Below are 17,123 nucleotides of genomic sequence, written 5' to 3'. Positions count from 1 at the left end.
TTTGGGCACTGTACTGGTGGATGTCATTACTATTTCCAAGTCTTGCCCAGTCCCTCTGCCACTCAGACCACAAGTTACTCTTCTTTGCTAAGGGAAGTTCCACTTAAATGTGGCTCTGGACTTCTACCTCTTTCCCAATCACAGAGAGTCAGGGACATTGATCCTGACCTTGCTTTGATGTCCCTGTGGGGATTCTCTGTTCAAAGCAATGGCAGGGCAAAGCCTGGGGCAAGTGCTACTCTTTGATCCTGCTGGACTCCCATATACTCCTCCCAGGAACCCTATCACAGCCAGGGGTCCTCCCTCATCACAAGACCCTCAAATCCACTCCCTGGGATCTCTCAGTCCTAGACTTTTTAAATTTTTATTTTTAATTTATTATTTCATTTTTAAAAAATATATTATTTATTTACTCATGAGAGACAGAGACAAGGCAGAGGAAGAAGCAGTCAGGGAGGGCAGCCCCGGTGGCGCAGCGGTTTGGCGCCGTCTGCAGCCTGGGGTGTGATCCTGGAGACCCAGGATCGAGTCCCGCATCGGGCTCCCTGCGTGGAGCCTACTTCTCCCTCTGCCTGTGTCTCTGCCCCTCTCTCTCTGTGTCTATGAATAAATAAATAAAATCTTAAAAAAAAAAAGAAGCAGTCAGGGAGCCTGATGCGGGACTTGAAATCAGGACCCCGGGATCATACCTGAACCAAAGGCAGATGCTCAACCACCAAACCACCCAGTCTCTCCTACCTTTTTTATTTTTTAAGTAAGTTCTACACCCAGCCTGGAGTTCAGCGCAGGGCTTGAATTCACAACTCTGAGATTAAGAGCTAAGCTGAGATCAAGTGTCCGATGCTTCACTGACTAGCCACCCAGGCACCTGATCTCCTCCTAAGACCTTTAAACATGTATCCCTCCTTACCAAAACCCCCAAATCTATATCTACAGACACACAGGCTGTCCCATTTGAACACTCTTTTAAAAAAAAAAAGAAAAAAAAAGATTTTATTTTATTTATTCATAAGAGACACAGAGAGAGAGAGAGAGAGAGAGAGACAGAGCCACAGAGGAGAAGCAGGCTCCATGCAGGAAGCCTGATGTGGGACTCGATCCCAGGACTCTAGGATCACACCCTGGCCTAAAGGCAGGTGCCAAACCGCTAAGCCACCCAGGGATTCCCTCAACACTCTTTTTAATCTAACTTTCCTTCTTTTTTCTTTTTTCTTTCTTCTTTCTTTCTTTCTTTCTTTCTTTCTTCTTCTTTCTTTCTTTCTTTCTTTCTTCTCTCTCTCTCTCTTTCTTTCTTTCTTTCTTTCTCATCTTTCTTTCTCTTTCTTTCTTTCTCTTTCTTTCTTTCTTTCTTTCTCTTTCTCATCTTTCTTTCTCTTTCTTTCTTTCTTTCTTTCTTTCTTTTTCTTTCTTTCTTTCTTTCTTTCTTTCTTTCTTTCTTCTTCTTTCTTTCTTTCTTTCTTTCTTTCTTTCCTTTTTCTTTTTTCTTTTTTTTAGAGAGAGAGTGAGGGAGTGCTTAGCTGGGGTAGGGGAGGAGGAGGGGCAGAGGGAGAATGGAGAGAGGGTAGGGGGAGGGGCAGAAGGAGAGGAGGGGCAGAGGGAGAAGGAGAGAGATAATCTTAAGCAGCCTCCCCAACCAGTCCAGTCCAGCTCAGAGCCTGATGCTGGGCTTATCTAATGATCCTGAGATCATTACCTGAGCTGAAATCAAGAGTTGAATGCCTAACTGACTGAGCCACCCAGGTGTTCTCTCTTCCAACACTCTTAAACCCATATCTCTGGATTCTTTTTTCTGGAGACCTCAAATTATACAATGTTAGGGTCCCTTCTCTGAGACTGAATATTCAAACCTCAGGGTGCTCCACATCCAAGTATTCTAAACTCTTCAGTTCTGGAATTTGTCTACTGCTTCACTCAATTCTACCGCCCTGGGGTGGGCCCTCCTGAGGGACAACACACTCTGTCTTGGGGCCTAATCCCTGTTAATCTCCCTGGAGTCCCCTCCTCCTGCCTTGTTGGCTGTGTGCCAAGCTCAGCAGTGAGCCCAGAGTGTCTGTGTGTGGGTGTAGCTGGAAAGCTGAAATGGCACAATTATATAATTGGCACCAAACTCCGCCTTTCCTAGGTGGTATAAAGGTAAACCACCCCAGCCAGCACCATCTGACTGTCTCTCTCAGTGCCACCATGTTGGCCTCAGGGCTTCTTCTGGTGGCTTTGCTGGCCTGCCTGACAATAATTGTCTTGATGTCTGTCTGGAAGCAGAGGAAACTGGGGGGGAAGCTCCCTCCAGGACCCACCCCACTGCCCTTCATCGGAAATTACCTGCAGCTGAACACAGAGCAGATGTACAACTCTCTCATGAAGGTGTCAGGAGGCAGGGAATGGGTGGAATTGGGTAGCGTTGGGGACCTGCCTAAAGGAGCTGGGACTTTGTGGCAGGGGACGGGAAAGGTTGGACAGAGTCTTAAGAAAGTGGAAATGCGCAGATTGGGCATAAGAAAGAGCAGATCTTGGGATGTCCAGTCCCTTGAGTATCAGAACCTGGGGGAAATGCATGCAGTAGGTGAGGACTGCTCTCAGGGCCAGGTCCCAGTGGGGGGCCGCAGCCTCTAAGCACTCCCACCTCCATCAGATCAGCGAGCGCTATGGCCCGGTGTTCACCATCCATCTGGGGCCCCGGCCTGTCGTGGTGCTGTGTGGACACGAGGCGGTGAAGGAGGCTCTGGTGGACCAGGCGGAGGAATTCAGCGGGAGAGGCGAGCAGGCCACATTTGACTGGCTCTTCAAAGGCTATGGTGAGGAGGCTCCGGGTGGGGGGCACATGGTCAGGCATGCTTGATGCCTCAGTTTCTCCAGTTTTTCTCCTGACTCATTAGCCCAAGGCTATGGTGGGGTTCTACCCCTGCTCCCTCTGTCCTGTCCTTGGTTATTGTGGCTTTTCTCTGGTCTTCTCTAGCTTGACTCAAGGGTCTATGTCTCTATTCCCCCAGCTTCTCGGCCCACCTCCCTGTTCTCTCTCACGGATGCCTCTTCTTCTCCCGGGTCTGGGAGGAGCTCTTGGGATTTCTGCTTTGGAACTCAGTCCTCCACCTCTGTGTCCTTCTTTCTCCTTCCCAGCTTCGATATTTCCCCTTGCTTCTGCCTCCCTCTGTCTGCCTCTTGGTTCTTGGTGTGAGAATCTCACCTTGTTTCTGCTTCACATCCCATGCTTCTATCTCTGGAAACAGCTTCTCCTCTCTCCAGACCCTCTCTGTTCTTGCTCTGTCTTCTCCCCTTTCTCTGGCTCAGCGTTAGAATCCTTAATGATTTTTACTGTTACTTCCCAGATCCCCAGGAATATCAGATTCCTCCTCCCACCCCATCGCTTTGTGTTTATGTGTCTCCGTATCTCGTTTTCTCTGAGCATCTGACTTGTCTCTCTCCTTCCAATTCTTTTTTTCCAACCCAGTCTCTGTTTCAGTATTGCTCTGACCTTGAGTTGTATCTCTCTTCGTCTCCCCTACAACCCATCCTTCCCTACCTCCTGCTCTCTGCCCACCTCTGTCCACCTCTGTCCCCCATCTCCCCCCCTCACCTCCTGGCACCCCCATGCTCCCTCCTCAGGCGTGGCGTTCAGCAATGGGGAGCGGGCCAAGCAGCTCAGGCGCTTCTCCATCACCACACTGCGGGACTTTGGAGTGGGAAAGCGCGGCATTGAAGAGCGCATTCAGGAGGAGGCAGGCTTCCTCATTGAGGCCCTCCGGGGCACACGAGGTGAGTGAGCAGGAGGGAGAGAGAAGGAGGGCTACACTCACACAGACATGCGCTTTCTCCTCCAGGAAGGGGACTGGATTGGGAGAAGGGATCCAGGCTCTGGGATCCTGTGCTAGAAGTTTGGCTCCTCACTCCAGGGCCCTCCCCCAATTCTCAGGCTGGCATCAGACCACCCAGTTGATGCTTTCCCAAACTGCTGTCTCTCCCCACCCCCAACCCATTCCCCAGGTGCCTTCATCGATCCCACCTTCTTCCTGAGCCGAACAGTGTCCAATGTCATCAGCTCCATTGTTTTTGGGGATCGCTTTGACTATGAGGACAAAGAGTTCCTGTCACTGCTGCGTATGATGCTGGGGAGCTTCCAGTTCACAGCTACATCTATGGGGCAGGTAACCGATCTCAATCTGGCTCTACAACACTACCACTGCCAAATGCTCCCCCACGTGGAAAACAGCTGCTCCAAACTGCATCCTCCTCTAGACAGGGTTCCGTCAAAGCCACTCTTTGACAGTGGAATAGTTACACCAGAATACCCAGTTTTCAAGGACACTTGGACATCTCAACAGATGCTCCCCCCACCAAAAAAACCCAAAACTGAAACCAAACAAAGAACAGTCTGCAGGCAAGATACACGTTATCAGCCCAGCCATACTGCCTGGGCATGTGTTCCTATCCCAACTTACCTACTGGCTCCCTTATAAGATAGTCCATTTTTCTATCTTAATATCTTAACACCTGAACAAGTGACCACCTCAGCCCACCTCCCGAATACATGAACACCTGGTGTTCTAAAACACAGCCCACCAAAATCATTTGGTATTTACACAGGTCCCACACCAGCCCACTTGGCTACCTAGATAAGTGTCCCTACAGAGCCCCTTGAAACACCTGAACATCTGGACAGGTGCCCCAGCTAAGAAGATCCCAACACATCTAAACACTGGATAGATGGTTCCTCAAACACCCAAATCGTGTCCCCTAACCCAGCTGACTCACAGAAGTGCCCCCCCATCAGCCCCTGTGAATATCTGAAATACATGAACTGCCCCACCTCATCACTTGCATACCTGCCCCCACTTTAATACCTCAACACCTGTACAGAAGCCACCATTCCATATCCCCTAAATATCTGGATAGTTGTCTCCAACTGAGCCTACTTGATACCTAAAGACCTAAATAGGTGACCTTCCCTGCCCATATCAGTCAGAAAAAAAAAATAGGCACCTGAATAGTCGTCTCCCAATTCAACCTCACCTGAATATATGAATACCTAGATGTGTTCTCCAATCCAACCTCACCTGAATACCTGGAACCTGGATGTGTGTCCCAATCCTTCTCACTTATATTCTGAGACAGGAGCCTCACACTTAACTCACGTGAAAACTTAGATATCTCCTCCCATCAAGCCCCGTATAAATAAAAGTCACCTGGACAGGTGCCTTTAATCCAGTGCCTTCCTTGCCCCAAGAAAGGTCCTGCTCCCATCAGGACCTACCCACTGACAGCTTCCCATCCCTTCTTCTCTCCCCATCCTCAGCTCTATGAGATGTTTTACTCAGTGATGAAACACCTGCCAGGGCCACAGCAACAGGCATTTAAGGAGCTGCAGGGTCTGGAAGACTTCATAACCAAGAAAGTGGAGCAGAACCAACGCACACTGGATCCCAACTCCCCTCGAGACTTCATTGACTCCTTCCTTATCCGCATGCAGGAGGTACAACCCAGCAGCATTCCTCTTTTGCGGACAGCCTGCAAAGCCAGGCAGAGGGAAACCAGGCTGGGATGGGGAGAGCAGAGGCCCATTCTTATCATCCCCCTGATAACATCCTCACCATCCCAAGTGTAATAACCCTGGCTGCTCCATCTATGAGCACTTGCCCATGGTTAGGACCTGCATGTGAACCATTAAGCAACACTTGTGTACCGTGTGCTTGCTGTCTGCATCCCTCTCCTTCTAAATATTCCTTACCATAAAATTGTGACGCCGGGGCTGATGAGTAAAGGACAGATAGGCAGCCAGGTAAAGAGTGTGGAAGGGTGTTTTGGGCAGAGCCAGCAGCCTGAACAAAGCCCTGGCTGGACTGAGGTCTTCTCCCCACCTCTGGTCTGGATCTAAGAGAGGTGGGTCCACACGGAAAGATCGTGGAAGGGCTCTGAGAGCCCTGAGGGGAGTGGGTCTGGCCTGAAGCCCTCTCTCCCTGCAGGAGCAGAACAACCCTAACACGGAGTTTTACTTGAAGAACCTGGTGTTGACCACACTGAACCTCTTCTTTGCGGGCACTGAGACAGTCAGTACAACCCTGCGGTATGGCTTCCTGCTGCTCATGAAACACCCAGATGTGGAGGGTAAGCCGGGGAAGGGGGGAAGGCAGTGAAACAGTGGCCACAGATCCCAACACTTCCTCTGAGTCCACTGTAATGTCCCCACCTTTCCCAGGGCCCAGGACCCTAGGGATGCCCTGTTATCCAGCTATAGGTGATATTCTGCTGATAAGCATCAGCTGAGTTTCACTTGCTGTGAAAATGTTGAAAATACCTGAACTGACTGGCAGATAGTTCCTGTGCCGAGCCAACTGTATGTGAGACCACATACAGCTTGAGACCAGGTGAATAGTGAATAGGATGCTTCACCAACAATGTTTATGGCCAAAATATGTTTGAATGGTCTACATCCATGTTACAGATAGATATACATATTTGGACTATCATCCCCACCCTGAGACCCCCAGATACCTAAACACTTTCCCCCTCCTCCCACAGCCAAAGTCCATGAGGAGATTGATCGGGTGATTGGCAAGAACCGTCAGCCCAAGTTTGAGGACAGGGCCAAGATGCCCTACACAGAGGCAGTGATCCATGAGATCCAAAGATTTGGAGACATGATCCCCATGGGCGTGGCCCGCAGAGTCATCAAGGACACCAAGTTTCGGGAGTTTCTCCTCCCCAAGGTACTTTCCTGTCTGGCCTACAGGGACCTCCAGCCTGCTCCTTGTGACCTAGCATCTCCCATTCCCCTTAGAAGTTTCCCAGCCCCTGTCCCACTGTCTCAATCAAACACTCCCCAACCACCATTTATTTCCCTTCAACCCACCCACTCAGAGATTCTTGAATCCTTTATGTTCCCCAGAGCTCCTGCCACAGGGCATATGAACCCCATGTCCTCAAAATTTCTCTTTCAAAAGACATGAACCTCATTTCTAGACCTCCTCTCTCAAGGGCATGAATCTCATGTCCTCCAGACATCTCACCTAGAGTGGCACAAACTTGATATCTCTCAAACTTCCTGTCTCTGGGAGCATGAACCCATATCCTTTCAACTTTCTGCCTTGGAAGACATGAGCTCCACATCCCCCATACTTTCTGTCCTAAGAGACACAGAATCTGTGCTTTTCAAACTTCTCTTGTCAGGAGACACGAACCCCATGTCTGCCAAGCTTCCTTCTAAGCACCCACATTCCCACACCTCCCATTTCTCATCACCTAGGGCACTCCAATTGTCCCTCCAACCTCCATGCACTTTCAGCACACGATACCCCCACTCTACCTTATCAGATCCCTCTCTCCTCCTCACCAGGGCACTGAAGTGTTCCCTATGCTGGGCTCTGTGCTGAGAGATGCCAAGTTCTTCTCCAACCCCCAAGACTTCCACCCTCAGCACTTCCTGGATGAGAAGGGGCAGTTTAAGAAGAGTGATGCTTTTGTGCCCTTCTCCATTGGTAAGAGACCACTGTCTGCTGCCAAGCCACTGCTCCCACCAACAGGGCCTCCTTCATCCCAGCTCCCTCTCTAAGGTGTAGCCTGGTGTCTTTCTCCAGCTTGGAAGTCCCTCTCATGCTCTACCTTGCAGCCCATAAGCTGCAACCACCATAACTGCTTGAGCTCAAGTAAAAGGATAGAGGTGATCATACCCGTTTCAGAGAAGCAGAAAAATCAAAGCCCTTAGTGAATCAGAGATTTGTCCAGAGTCATTTACATTCTTCTTTAGGTTCCTTGGGAGGAGATGAGAGCCCAACAGCCATATCTGAGTGTATACTTGGAGGGAAGGGGCATCTAAATTTCCCATTGCTACAGACTGCTAGCTCACCCTATCTCCTGTGCAAGGGAAACTGATGCTCAGAGAGGATTAGAGATGTCTCTGAAAGTCTCTCAGGCCACGATATTGCAGCACCTCCTCCCTGGGTAATGCAGCTGGGGATGGACAGTGGGGCAAGAGGGCAGTGAGAGCAGGCCTTACCTCCAGCTCTCCCATTCTGTGTCTTCAGGAAAGCGATACTGTTTTGGAGAAGGCCTGGCTAGGATGGAGCTCTTTCTCTTCCTCACCACCATCTTGCAGAACTTCCACTTCAAGTCCCCGCAGCTGCCTCAAGACATCGATGTGTCCCCCAAACATGTGGGTTTTGCGACCATCCCACAAAATTACACCATGAGCTTCCAGCCCCGCTGAACAAGGGCTGTGCAAGGGCCGGGGTATGGGGAGAAGCTAAGGGGAGTGGGGAACAGGGGTGTAGCTACTGGGGGGCTGCAGGGGTGGGGCTAGTAGGAGGGAGGTGGCTTTTGGAGAATTATAGGGCAGGGTGAATAGGAGAGGTAGAGGAAAGGAATTGACTCCATCTATTGATCTTGTTAGAGATGGATCCTTAAGAGGTGGGGTAAGAGGAAGGGAAACTTTATACTATACTGTTGATAATAATAATGCGTATTATTTATTGAATCAAACTCTGTGTTAGTTCTGTGCTAAAAGGTCACACACTTACATCACTTAATGCTCACAAACCCATCTGCCAGTGTTCATGCCCATTTTACAAGTGACAAAACTTAACTGATTCCCAAGGAATCTACAGCAAGAACGAAAAATTCTTTTAATAAATGAGTTTAGTAAGGTCACTAAGCACATAAAAGTCTTTTTCTGTTGTTGTTTTTCTGTATATTTTAGGACATAAAAATTACACAATAACACGTATAGTCACTGAAATACTTAAGTATAAATCTGACAACACATGTGCCAAGCCTGTACGGCGAAAACTACAAAATACCGATGAAGGAAATAAAATATTTTTTAAATAAAAAGAGATACCATGTTCATTGATTGGCAGATAAGTACAGTAAAGAAGAAAGAAGAAAACTGATGTATAGGTGTAACATAATTACCATAGAAATGACAGCAAGATTTTTTTGGTATGGATTTAGACATTTATTTGAAAATTTATATGGAAAGGGCAGCCCTGGTTGCCCAGTGGTTTAGCGCTGCCTTCCCCCCACCCGCGGTGTGATCCTGGAGACCCCGGATGGAGTCCCACATTGGGCTTCCTGCATGGAGCCTGCTTCTCCCTTTGCCTGTGTCTCTGCCTCTCTCTCTCTCTCTGTCTGTCTGTCATGAATAAATAAATAAAATCTTTAAAAATATTATATGGAAAGGCAAAGGAAGAGAGCTAAAACAATTTTAAAGAAGGATGAAGTGGAGAATCACACTTTCCAATTTGTTCCCTTGGGAATCAATAAAAGCTCTGTTTAGAGATAAGTTTGTAGCCTTATATTTTCATATTGGAGAAGAAGGAAGTTTAAAAATTAATGTACTAAGTGTCCATCTTTAAAAGTTAGGAAAAGGGATCCCTGGGTGGCGCAGCGGTTTGGCGCCTGCCTTTGGCCCAGGGCGCGATCCTGGAGACTCGGGATCGAGTCCCACGTCGGGCTCCCGGTGCATGGAGCCTGCTTCTCCCTCTGCCTGTGTCTCTGCCTCTCTCTCTCTCTCTGTGACTATCATAAATAAATAAAAATTAAAAAAAAAAGTTAGGAAAAGAACAATACAGAAAACTCAAAGATAGTGTAAGGAAGGAGACAATAAATATTAATGCAGAAGTTAATGGAAAAAACTTTTAGGTTGTTATGAAGAGTATGGATTCAATATCTATTGTCAACTTGGCTACACTACAGATTCCCTTCTTTTATTTTGATATAGTTACAGACTCATAAGAAGTTGTAAAAAAAAAAAAAAAGTACAGGGAAGTTCTTTGTATTGTTTCTCCAGCTTCCCCCAATGGCAACATTTTGCATAACTATAGTACAATATCAAAAGCCAGGAAATTGATGTTGGTAGATCTACAGAACTTGTTCAGTTTACAAGTTTTATATGCACTTGTGTGTGTTTCCATGCAATTTTATCACACCTGTAGATTCAGGTAACCACCACTCATAAAAAACAAAGGTCTGATATACAGGGTATGTAAAGAACTTTCAAATGTCAGCATAAGAAAACAACCCAGTTTAAAAATGGGCTAAATTTTTGGACATGCGCTTCACTAAAAAGATATATGAATGACAAGCTCACAAATCAATGCTCAACATCATAGTCATTAGGGAAATGCAAATTTAAACCTAATGAGATACCCACACACCTATTAGAATGACTAAAATAAAAAATACTAATAATACCTCATATTGGCAAAGATGTGGAGCTGCTGGAATTCTTATTATTGCTGATGGAAATGCAAAATAGTACAGTTAACTCTAGATAACAATTTGGTGGTTTCTTTAAAAGCTAAATGTACATTTAATCAGATGACTTGGAATCCCATTTCCAGGTATTTATTCTTAAAAAGTAAAAGTTTATGTGCACACAAAATGAATACTTATACTTATATAAGTATACTTATATACTTATATATATATATATAAGTATATATAAGTATATATATATACTTATATATACTTATATACTTATATTCGAATACTTATAGCAACTTTTCCACAAACTAGAAACAACCCAGATGTTCTTCAGCGTTGAACAGAGGAGCTGACTGTGCCACATTCAGGCAACAAAACTACTCAGCAATAAAACTAACAAATGTTGATACACAACTTGGATGAATTACAAAGGCATTGTGCTAGGTCAAAGAGCCCAGTCTGAAAAGGTTATATACTGTATTATTCCATTTATATGAAATTCTGGAAAAGGCAAAAATATTGATGCAGAGAATACATCTATGGCTGTCAGAAGGTAGAGGTGGGGTAAAGATATGAATAAAAATATAACACAAGATAATGCTTTGGGCTGTTGAAATTATTCAGCATCCTGTCTGTGGTGGTAGTGATAAGAATCTACGCATTTGTGAAACCCCATAGTAAAAAGCAAGTTTTACTGCATGTGAAAATATATATTTTTTAAAGAGTAACTAGGACTTTTTTTTAAGTGAGCCAAATCTGTGGGGAGATTATGGGACAAAAATCTTAGCTGCAGATGATCTAAAACGTTTTGTTAGTTGAGGTCACTTGAGTCATGTGAATTTTTTTTTTTAATTCACAGAAAGAGAGGCAGAGACACAGGCAGAGGGAGCAGCAGACTCCCTCTGGGGAGCCTGATGTGGGAATCAATCCCAGGACTCTGGAATCATGTCCTGAGCCAAAGGCAGATGCTAAACCATTGAGCCACCCAGGTGCCCCCAGTCATGTGACTTTTTAAAAATGATTTATTTGTTTATTAGAGAGAGAATGCACAGGGGGAGGGACAGAGGGAGAGAGAATCTTAAGCAGACTCTGTGCTGAGCATGGCACCCGACATGAGGCTCAGTCTCACCACCCTGAGAGGAGAGCCCTGAAACCAAGAGTCAGATGCTTAACAGTCTGCACCACCCAGGTGCCCTGACATGTGGCATTTAATAATCCTATCTATAAAGGCTTGACTATAGAGCCTCATGAAACTGTGAGACAACAGATATTGGAAATTGAAAGGACTTCCTCCAAAGCTCACTTCAATAGAGTTTATGGAAGGCAAAGGTTAGGCTTTGGTGTGATGCCATATTAAGTGTCCTTCCAAAGGAATGAAAATTGTGCTAGAAAAAATGTACAAGAAAACATTAAGCAACTCCAAATTGAAGTCTGGACAATTTCCAAAATAATTATTCAATGCTATTCAAAATATCAAGGTCAAGAAAAACAAAAGCTGAGAATCTATTCCAGATTAAAGAAGACCAAAGACCATTACAACTAAATGTAATGCATGGGGTAGCCCAGGTGGCTCAGCGGTTTAGTGCCGCCTTCAGCCCAGGGCCTGATCCTGGAGACCTGGAATCGAGTTCCGCTTTGGGCTCCCTGCATGGGGTCTGCTTCTCCTTCTGCCTGTGTCTCTGCCTCTCTCTCTGTGTCTCTCATGAGTAAATAAATAAAATCTTAAAAAAAATAAATGTAATGCGTGGTTTTAGATTAGATCCTGAAGGGAGGAAATATTTTGGATATTTACCCCTTATCAGGTATATGGTTTACAACATATTTTCTCCCATTCTGGAGGTTCCCTTTTCATTTTATTCATTATCTGTTTGTTGTGCAGAAACTTTTCACTGATGTACTTCAACTTATTGATTTTTGCTTTACAACTCAGTGAATGGAAAATATACACACACACACACACATACACACACACACACACCATGGACTATCACTCAGCCTCTCTCATACCTCAGTAGCAAAAAACCACTCAAAATAAAAAAAGAGCCGCCCAAAACAAAAAATACCCACCAGATTAAAAATTGGACAGAGGACATGAATAGATGTTATTCAAAAAAAGACATACAGTGGTGCCTGGGTGGCTCAGTCAGTTAAGCAACTGACTCTTGATCTCAGCTTAGGTCTTGATCTCAGGTTGTGAGTTCAAGCCTTGTATTGGGTTCTATGCTGGGCATGGAACCTACTTAAAAAGAAAAAAAGACATACAAATAGCCAACAGATGTATGAAAAGGTGTTCAATATCACTATTTATAAGAGAAATGCAAATCAAAACCACAATGAGATATTATTTCAAACCTTATGGTTATCATAGAGATAAGAGATAACAAATACTGATGATGATGTGAACTGGAACCCTTGTGACACCATTGGTATGAATGTAAATTGGTAAACTATCAATTTATTTCCACGATGGAAAACAGAATGGCAGTTCCTCAAAATGTCAAAAATAGAATTACCATGCAATCCAGAAATCCCACTTCTGGGTTTATATAAAGAGGAAATGAAAACACTATTTCCAAGATATCCAAGAGATATTTGAATTCTTGGGTTCATTGCAGCATAATTCATAGTAGTCAAGATATGGAAACAACCTAAATGTCTGTGACAGATGAATGGGTAAAGAACCATGGCGGTAATTACTTTATAACACTTCAGTCAGGTTGAATTAATCTCCTCATGTGCCAAGGGGTGCATTGGACGTTTTACCCTATAACCCAGAGGATCAGGATCCTCGCAGTAACAGAGGCATGGGCAGCAGTAGCATAGGAACGTGAGGGTTCTGGTGAGCAGTCCACTCTTAGAGTGTGGACCTCAGTATGCCACCTAAAGCGGCTTATTTCCTCTTTTCCCTCTCTCTCTTTTTTAGCTCCCCAGAGATGACTCTTCCCTGAGTGGTCACTCAAAGGATCCACAAATCACAGAGTATAGTTCCTTCCTCTGAGTGCTCTATATCTGGGGCCAAAGCCTGGTTGGGACATACAACTAATCATTTACAGGATATAGTCTTTCCCCTGAATCTCACATGAATCACAGCTTCATTCTGAGACGCACAAATAAACCCAGGCCAAGACACATGGTCCATGGCCACTTAAGGAGACCCTGTTGCCATAGTCCTGTCCTGAAATGGCTGTTAGTGGGACTTTCAGCTTAGGTCAGCTATATCAGAGTCTCAATAGTACTCAACAGTGCAACATAAGACAGTACAGCTCTGCTTACCATCAATTTATCTTGTGTGCCAGTCCTTAGCCTGTCTTTTGATTTAGTGATTAACATGATAAAAGGGCAAAGAGAGGGAGGAAAGCAAAACTTGAGTTGGCCCCAAACCAGTCCAGCTCCTAGAATACCCAAACCCACTCTGGCAAACAGTAGAAAGAAGGGGGATTCCCTTTTTAGGAACTCACAACTCTCAATTAACTCACACCCAGAAATACCTGGAGCAGAAAAGGCACCACATTCACCAACTTCTTTTCTGAGTCTAACTTCTATCCCACTTACTACTAGAACCTTCTCTTCTATTTCTAGGCACAGAGAGTGTCCTGGGGGTGGAAAAAATCCATTCTCACTTCTCCATGTTTTCTCCTGGGCCATGGGATTTCATACCTCCTATCCCTATAGCATTTTGTCAAAGGATCATGACCATATCCAGCATGTGGTTTGTTTATTCAACTCTGAACAGCTGGTCAGGCAAGAGAAGAGCTGGGCCAAAGAGCAGTGGATTTGAAACAGAGTGACTCAGAAAATGCTGGAGGAGTGGAGGCCCCCATAGCACCTAAAGTGGAGATTCCCACGTGTATCCATGCAACTCCATGGAGGAGACAACACAGCCCAATTATCTAGATGAGGCAGCTGAATGGGATGTGATGGAGAGAGAAATACGTAACAGAATTTAGGAAAAGGATAAGCTAAGAGGGAAGAAAACAGGCAGACTCCAACAACACAGTGCCTAAGGTGTACCGAAAGACAGCTACTACAACTGGGCTGGATGGATTTCTAATAATTATGCAACTCAGGTGTAGTACTTAGTTCCTGAAGACCTAGTAAGCTAATAAGCCCAGCATGGCCAGGAACAATGACTCAGTTGGAGGCACCTAGGACCTCCCTCCCCATCATCTCCCTTGGGCTTGATGCAAAAGGCCCTGATAAAACCTGGGGGCAGCTGTTGGTGGTGATTCAAGAACCTAATAGACCTGGTCACTGCTGTGTGGTTCTCAGGTGTCTTTCTCAGGACCTTCAGGCCATAGCTCATGACCTCTGTAGCCAACCATTTTGTAAGAAATTTCCTGGGTGTAAATACATGATAATGCAAAAAGGACAAATGCTCATAGCTGCCACCTGAATTCACTGCATAATTTTTTAGAATTTCTGTTTAATTTTTTTCATAATAAAATATTTGGGAAAAAAGCAGCAATGAGATGCTATCTTACACCCATCAGATTGGCAGAAATGAGCATTAACAGTGTTGTGTGAAGATGTGGTGAAATGTGGTGGAAGTATAAACTGGGACGACTACCTTGGAGAGTAATTTAGCAATATCTAATAAAGCTAAAGATGCTCATATTTTATGACCTAGAAATTACACTTATAGTATAACCTAGATTTTCATGTGTGCAATGAGATATGTGTAAGGGAAAAAAGATATGTGTAAGGATGGTTCTTCCCCCTAATTTTTTATTTTGAAACATTAAAAATATTAAGTAGCAAGAATAGTATAACAAATTCCTCTATACTCTTTTTTTAAAATTATTTATGATAGTCAAGAGAGAGAGAGGCAGAGACACAGGCAGAGGGAGAAGCAGGCTCCACGCACCGGGAGCCCGATGTGGGATTCGATCCCAGGTCTCCAGGATCGCGCCCTGGGCCAAAGGCAGGCACCAAACCGTTGCGCCACCCAGGGATCCCCCCATCCCAATCCTCTTCGTCAAAATACACTCACAATTTTCTTCCAATTTCTGGCTCCATCTTCTATCCCAAATACTCTCCAATTTGGCCGGTCTCCAATACTTATTCTCCATCTAAATTCTACAGATCCAGGGTGCCTGGGTGGCTCAGTGGTTGAGCGTCTGCCTTTGGCTCAGGTTGTGATCCCAGGGTCCTGGGATGGAGTCACTTACCCGGTTCCCCACAGGGAGCCTGCTTTTCCTTCTGCCTATGTCTCTGCCTCTCTCTTTGTGTCTCTCACGAATAAATAAATAAAATCTTTGAAAAAAAATAAAATAAATTCTACAGATCCAATCACCAAATCCAACACATTGTGTAACAACCCAACCTCAAATCAAACTGAAATTCAACTTCATAGGTATGCTAAGGAGAGACATGTTACATGTGAAAGAGTTCAAATTGAACTTTATCAGTTGAAAATTACAATGTCTGAAATAAAGAACACAACAGAAGGGATTTATACCAGATTAGAGAGTGTATAAGAGGGGCACCTGGGTGGCTCTGTTGGTTAAGCATCTGCCTTTGGCTCAAGTCATAATCTCAGGGTCCTGGGATCAAGCCCCATGCTGGGCTCCCTGCTGCTCAGTAGGAGTCTGCTTCTCCCTCTCCCTCTGCCCCTCCACCCCACTCATGCTCTGTTTCTCTCAAATAAATAAATAAAAGCTTAAAAAAAGAAAGCGCAGAAGAAAAGATTAGAACACTCAAAGCCATATTTATCAAAACTATAAAAATAAACATGGTGCTAAACTGTGAGATGATTAACATGTGAAATTGAAAGTCTCTAAATAAAAGAGAAAACAAAGAAAAGTTAAATGCAAAAAATATGGATAAAATATTCCATAATTGCTCAAACTGAAAACTCATCATAAGCCTCAAGCACAGGGTATAGAAAGAAAACTACATCAAGGCACAACACAATCAAATTGCTTAAAACTAGTGATAAAGAGAAAAATCTTGGGCAGCCCCGGTGGCTCAGCCATTTAGCGCCGCCTTCAGCCCAGGTCGTGATCCTGGAGACCCAGGATTGAGTCCCACGTCAGGCCCCCTGCATGGAGCCTGCTTCTCCCTCTGCCTATGTCTCTACCTTTCTCTCTCTGTGTCTCTCATGAATAAATAAATAAAAAATCTTAAAAAAAAAAAGAAAAATCTTGAAAGTAGCCAGAGGGAAAAATACCTGTTACATACAGAAGACTAAACAAGAGGAAAACCCGCTTATAGTTGGAAACAATGCAAGCCCCTGGACTGTAGAGTAACATCTTTAAAGTCCTGAAAGGAAAAAGTCATGAAACCCCCCAAGACCCAGAAAAACCAAAGGCCATTTATCTAGAATTTAAGGCCAAAAGAAAAGTGTCAAAAAATGAAGGAAAGTAGACTTTGTAAAGTCTACAAAATTGGAATGAAATCCTCACCAGCAGATTTGCACTACAAAAAATTATCAAAGGAAGTCTTTCAGGCAGAAGGAAAATGGTACTAATGAAGATATGTGTCTACAAAGGTCATAAGAACTGCAGAAATCGTAAATATGTATGTAGATATAAAGGGCTTCTTTTTCTTCTTCTTCTTTTTTTTAAGTAGGCTCCATGCTTAGCATGGAACCCAACATGGGTTTTGAACTTACAACCCTGAGATCAAGACCTGAGCTGAGATCAAGAGTCTGACACTCAGGAGTCCGACATTCAACCGACTGAGCAACCCAGACACCCCAACTTCTTATTTTTAAAAACTCTTTAAAAAGTATTTGTGTGTTAAAGGCAAAAAATAATGATGATATATGTAGGATTTCTAACACATGCAAAAGTCTTGACAACAGCACAAAGGCAAGGAGGAAGATAATTTCACAATACTATGTTCTTTTTTTTTTAATTCTTTTTTATTTATTTATGATAGTCACAGAGAGAGAGAGAGAGGCAGAGACACAGGCAGAGGGAGAAGCAGGC

The 17,123-nt window shown here is 44.6% G+C and overlaps 1 protein-coding gene across 1 annotated transcript; it reads left to right on the top strand.

Annotated features, from left to right (window-relative positions):
* Nucleotides 1–2,146: 2,146 nt before the first annotated feature.
* On the top strand, nucleotides 2,147–9,268 carry LOC112645439 (cytochrome P450 2A13). Its single transcript, XM_025424915.3, has 9 exons — nucleotides 2,147–2,361; nucleotides 2,630–2,792; nucleotides 3,601–3,750; nucleotides 3,979–4,139; nucleotides 5,288–5,464; nucleotides 5,955–6,096; nucleotides 6,511–6,698; nucleotides 7,325–7,466; nucleotides 8,013–9,268. Exons 1-9 carry the CDS (start codon nucleotides 2,182–2,184, stop codon nucleotides 8,192–8,194), a joined length of 1,485 nt encoding a protein of 494 aa, XP_025280700.1. The 5' UTR covers nucleotides 2,147–2,181; the 3' UTR covers nucleotides 8,195–9,268.
* Nucleotides 9,269–17,123: the final 7,855 nt, after the last annotated feature.

This window comes from Canis lupus, chromosome 1 (genome assembly GCF_003254725.2).
Source record: "Canis lupus dingo isolate Sandy chromosome 1, ASM325472v2, whole genome shotgun sequence".
In the NCBI taxonomy this organism is placed as follows: Eukaryota; Metazoa; Chordata; class Mammalia; order Carnivora; family Canidae; genus Canis; species Canis lupus.
The sequence above is the reverse complement of the archived record's forward strand: the minus strand, read 5'-3'. Positions and strand labels throughout refer to the sequence as shown.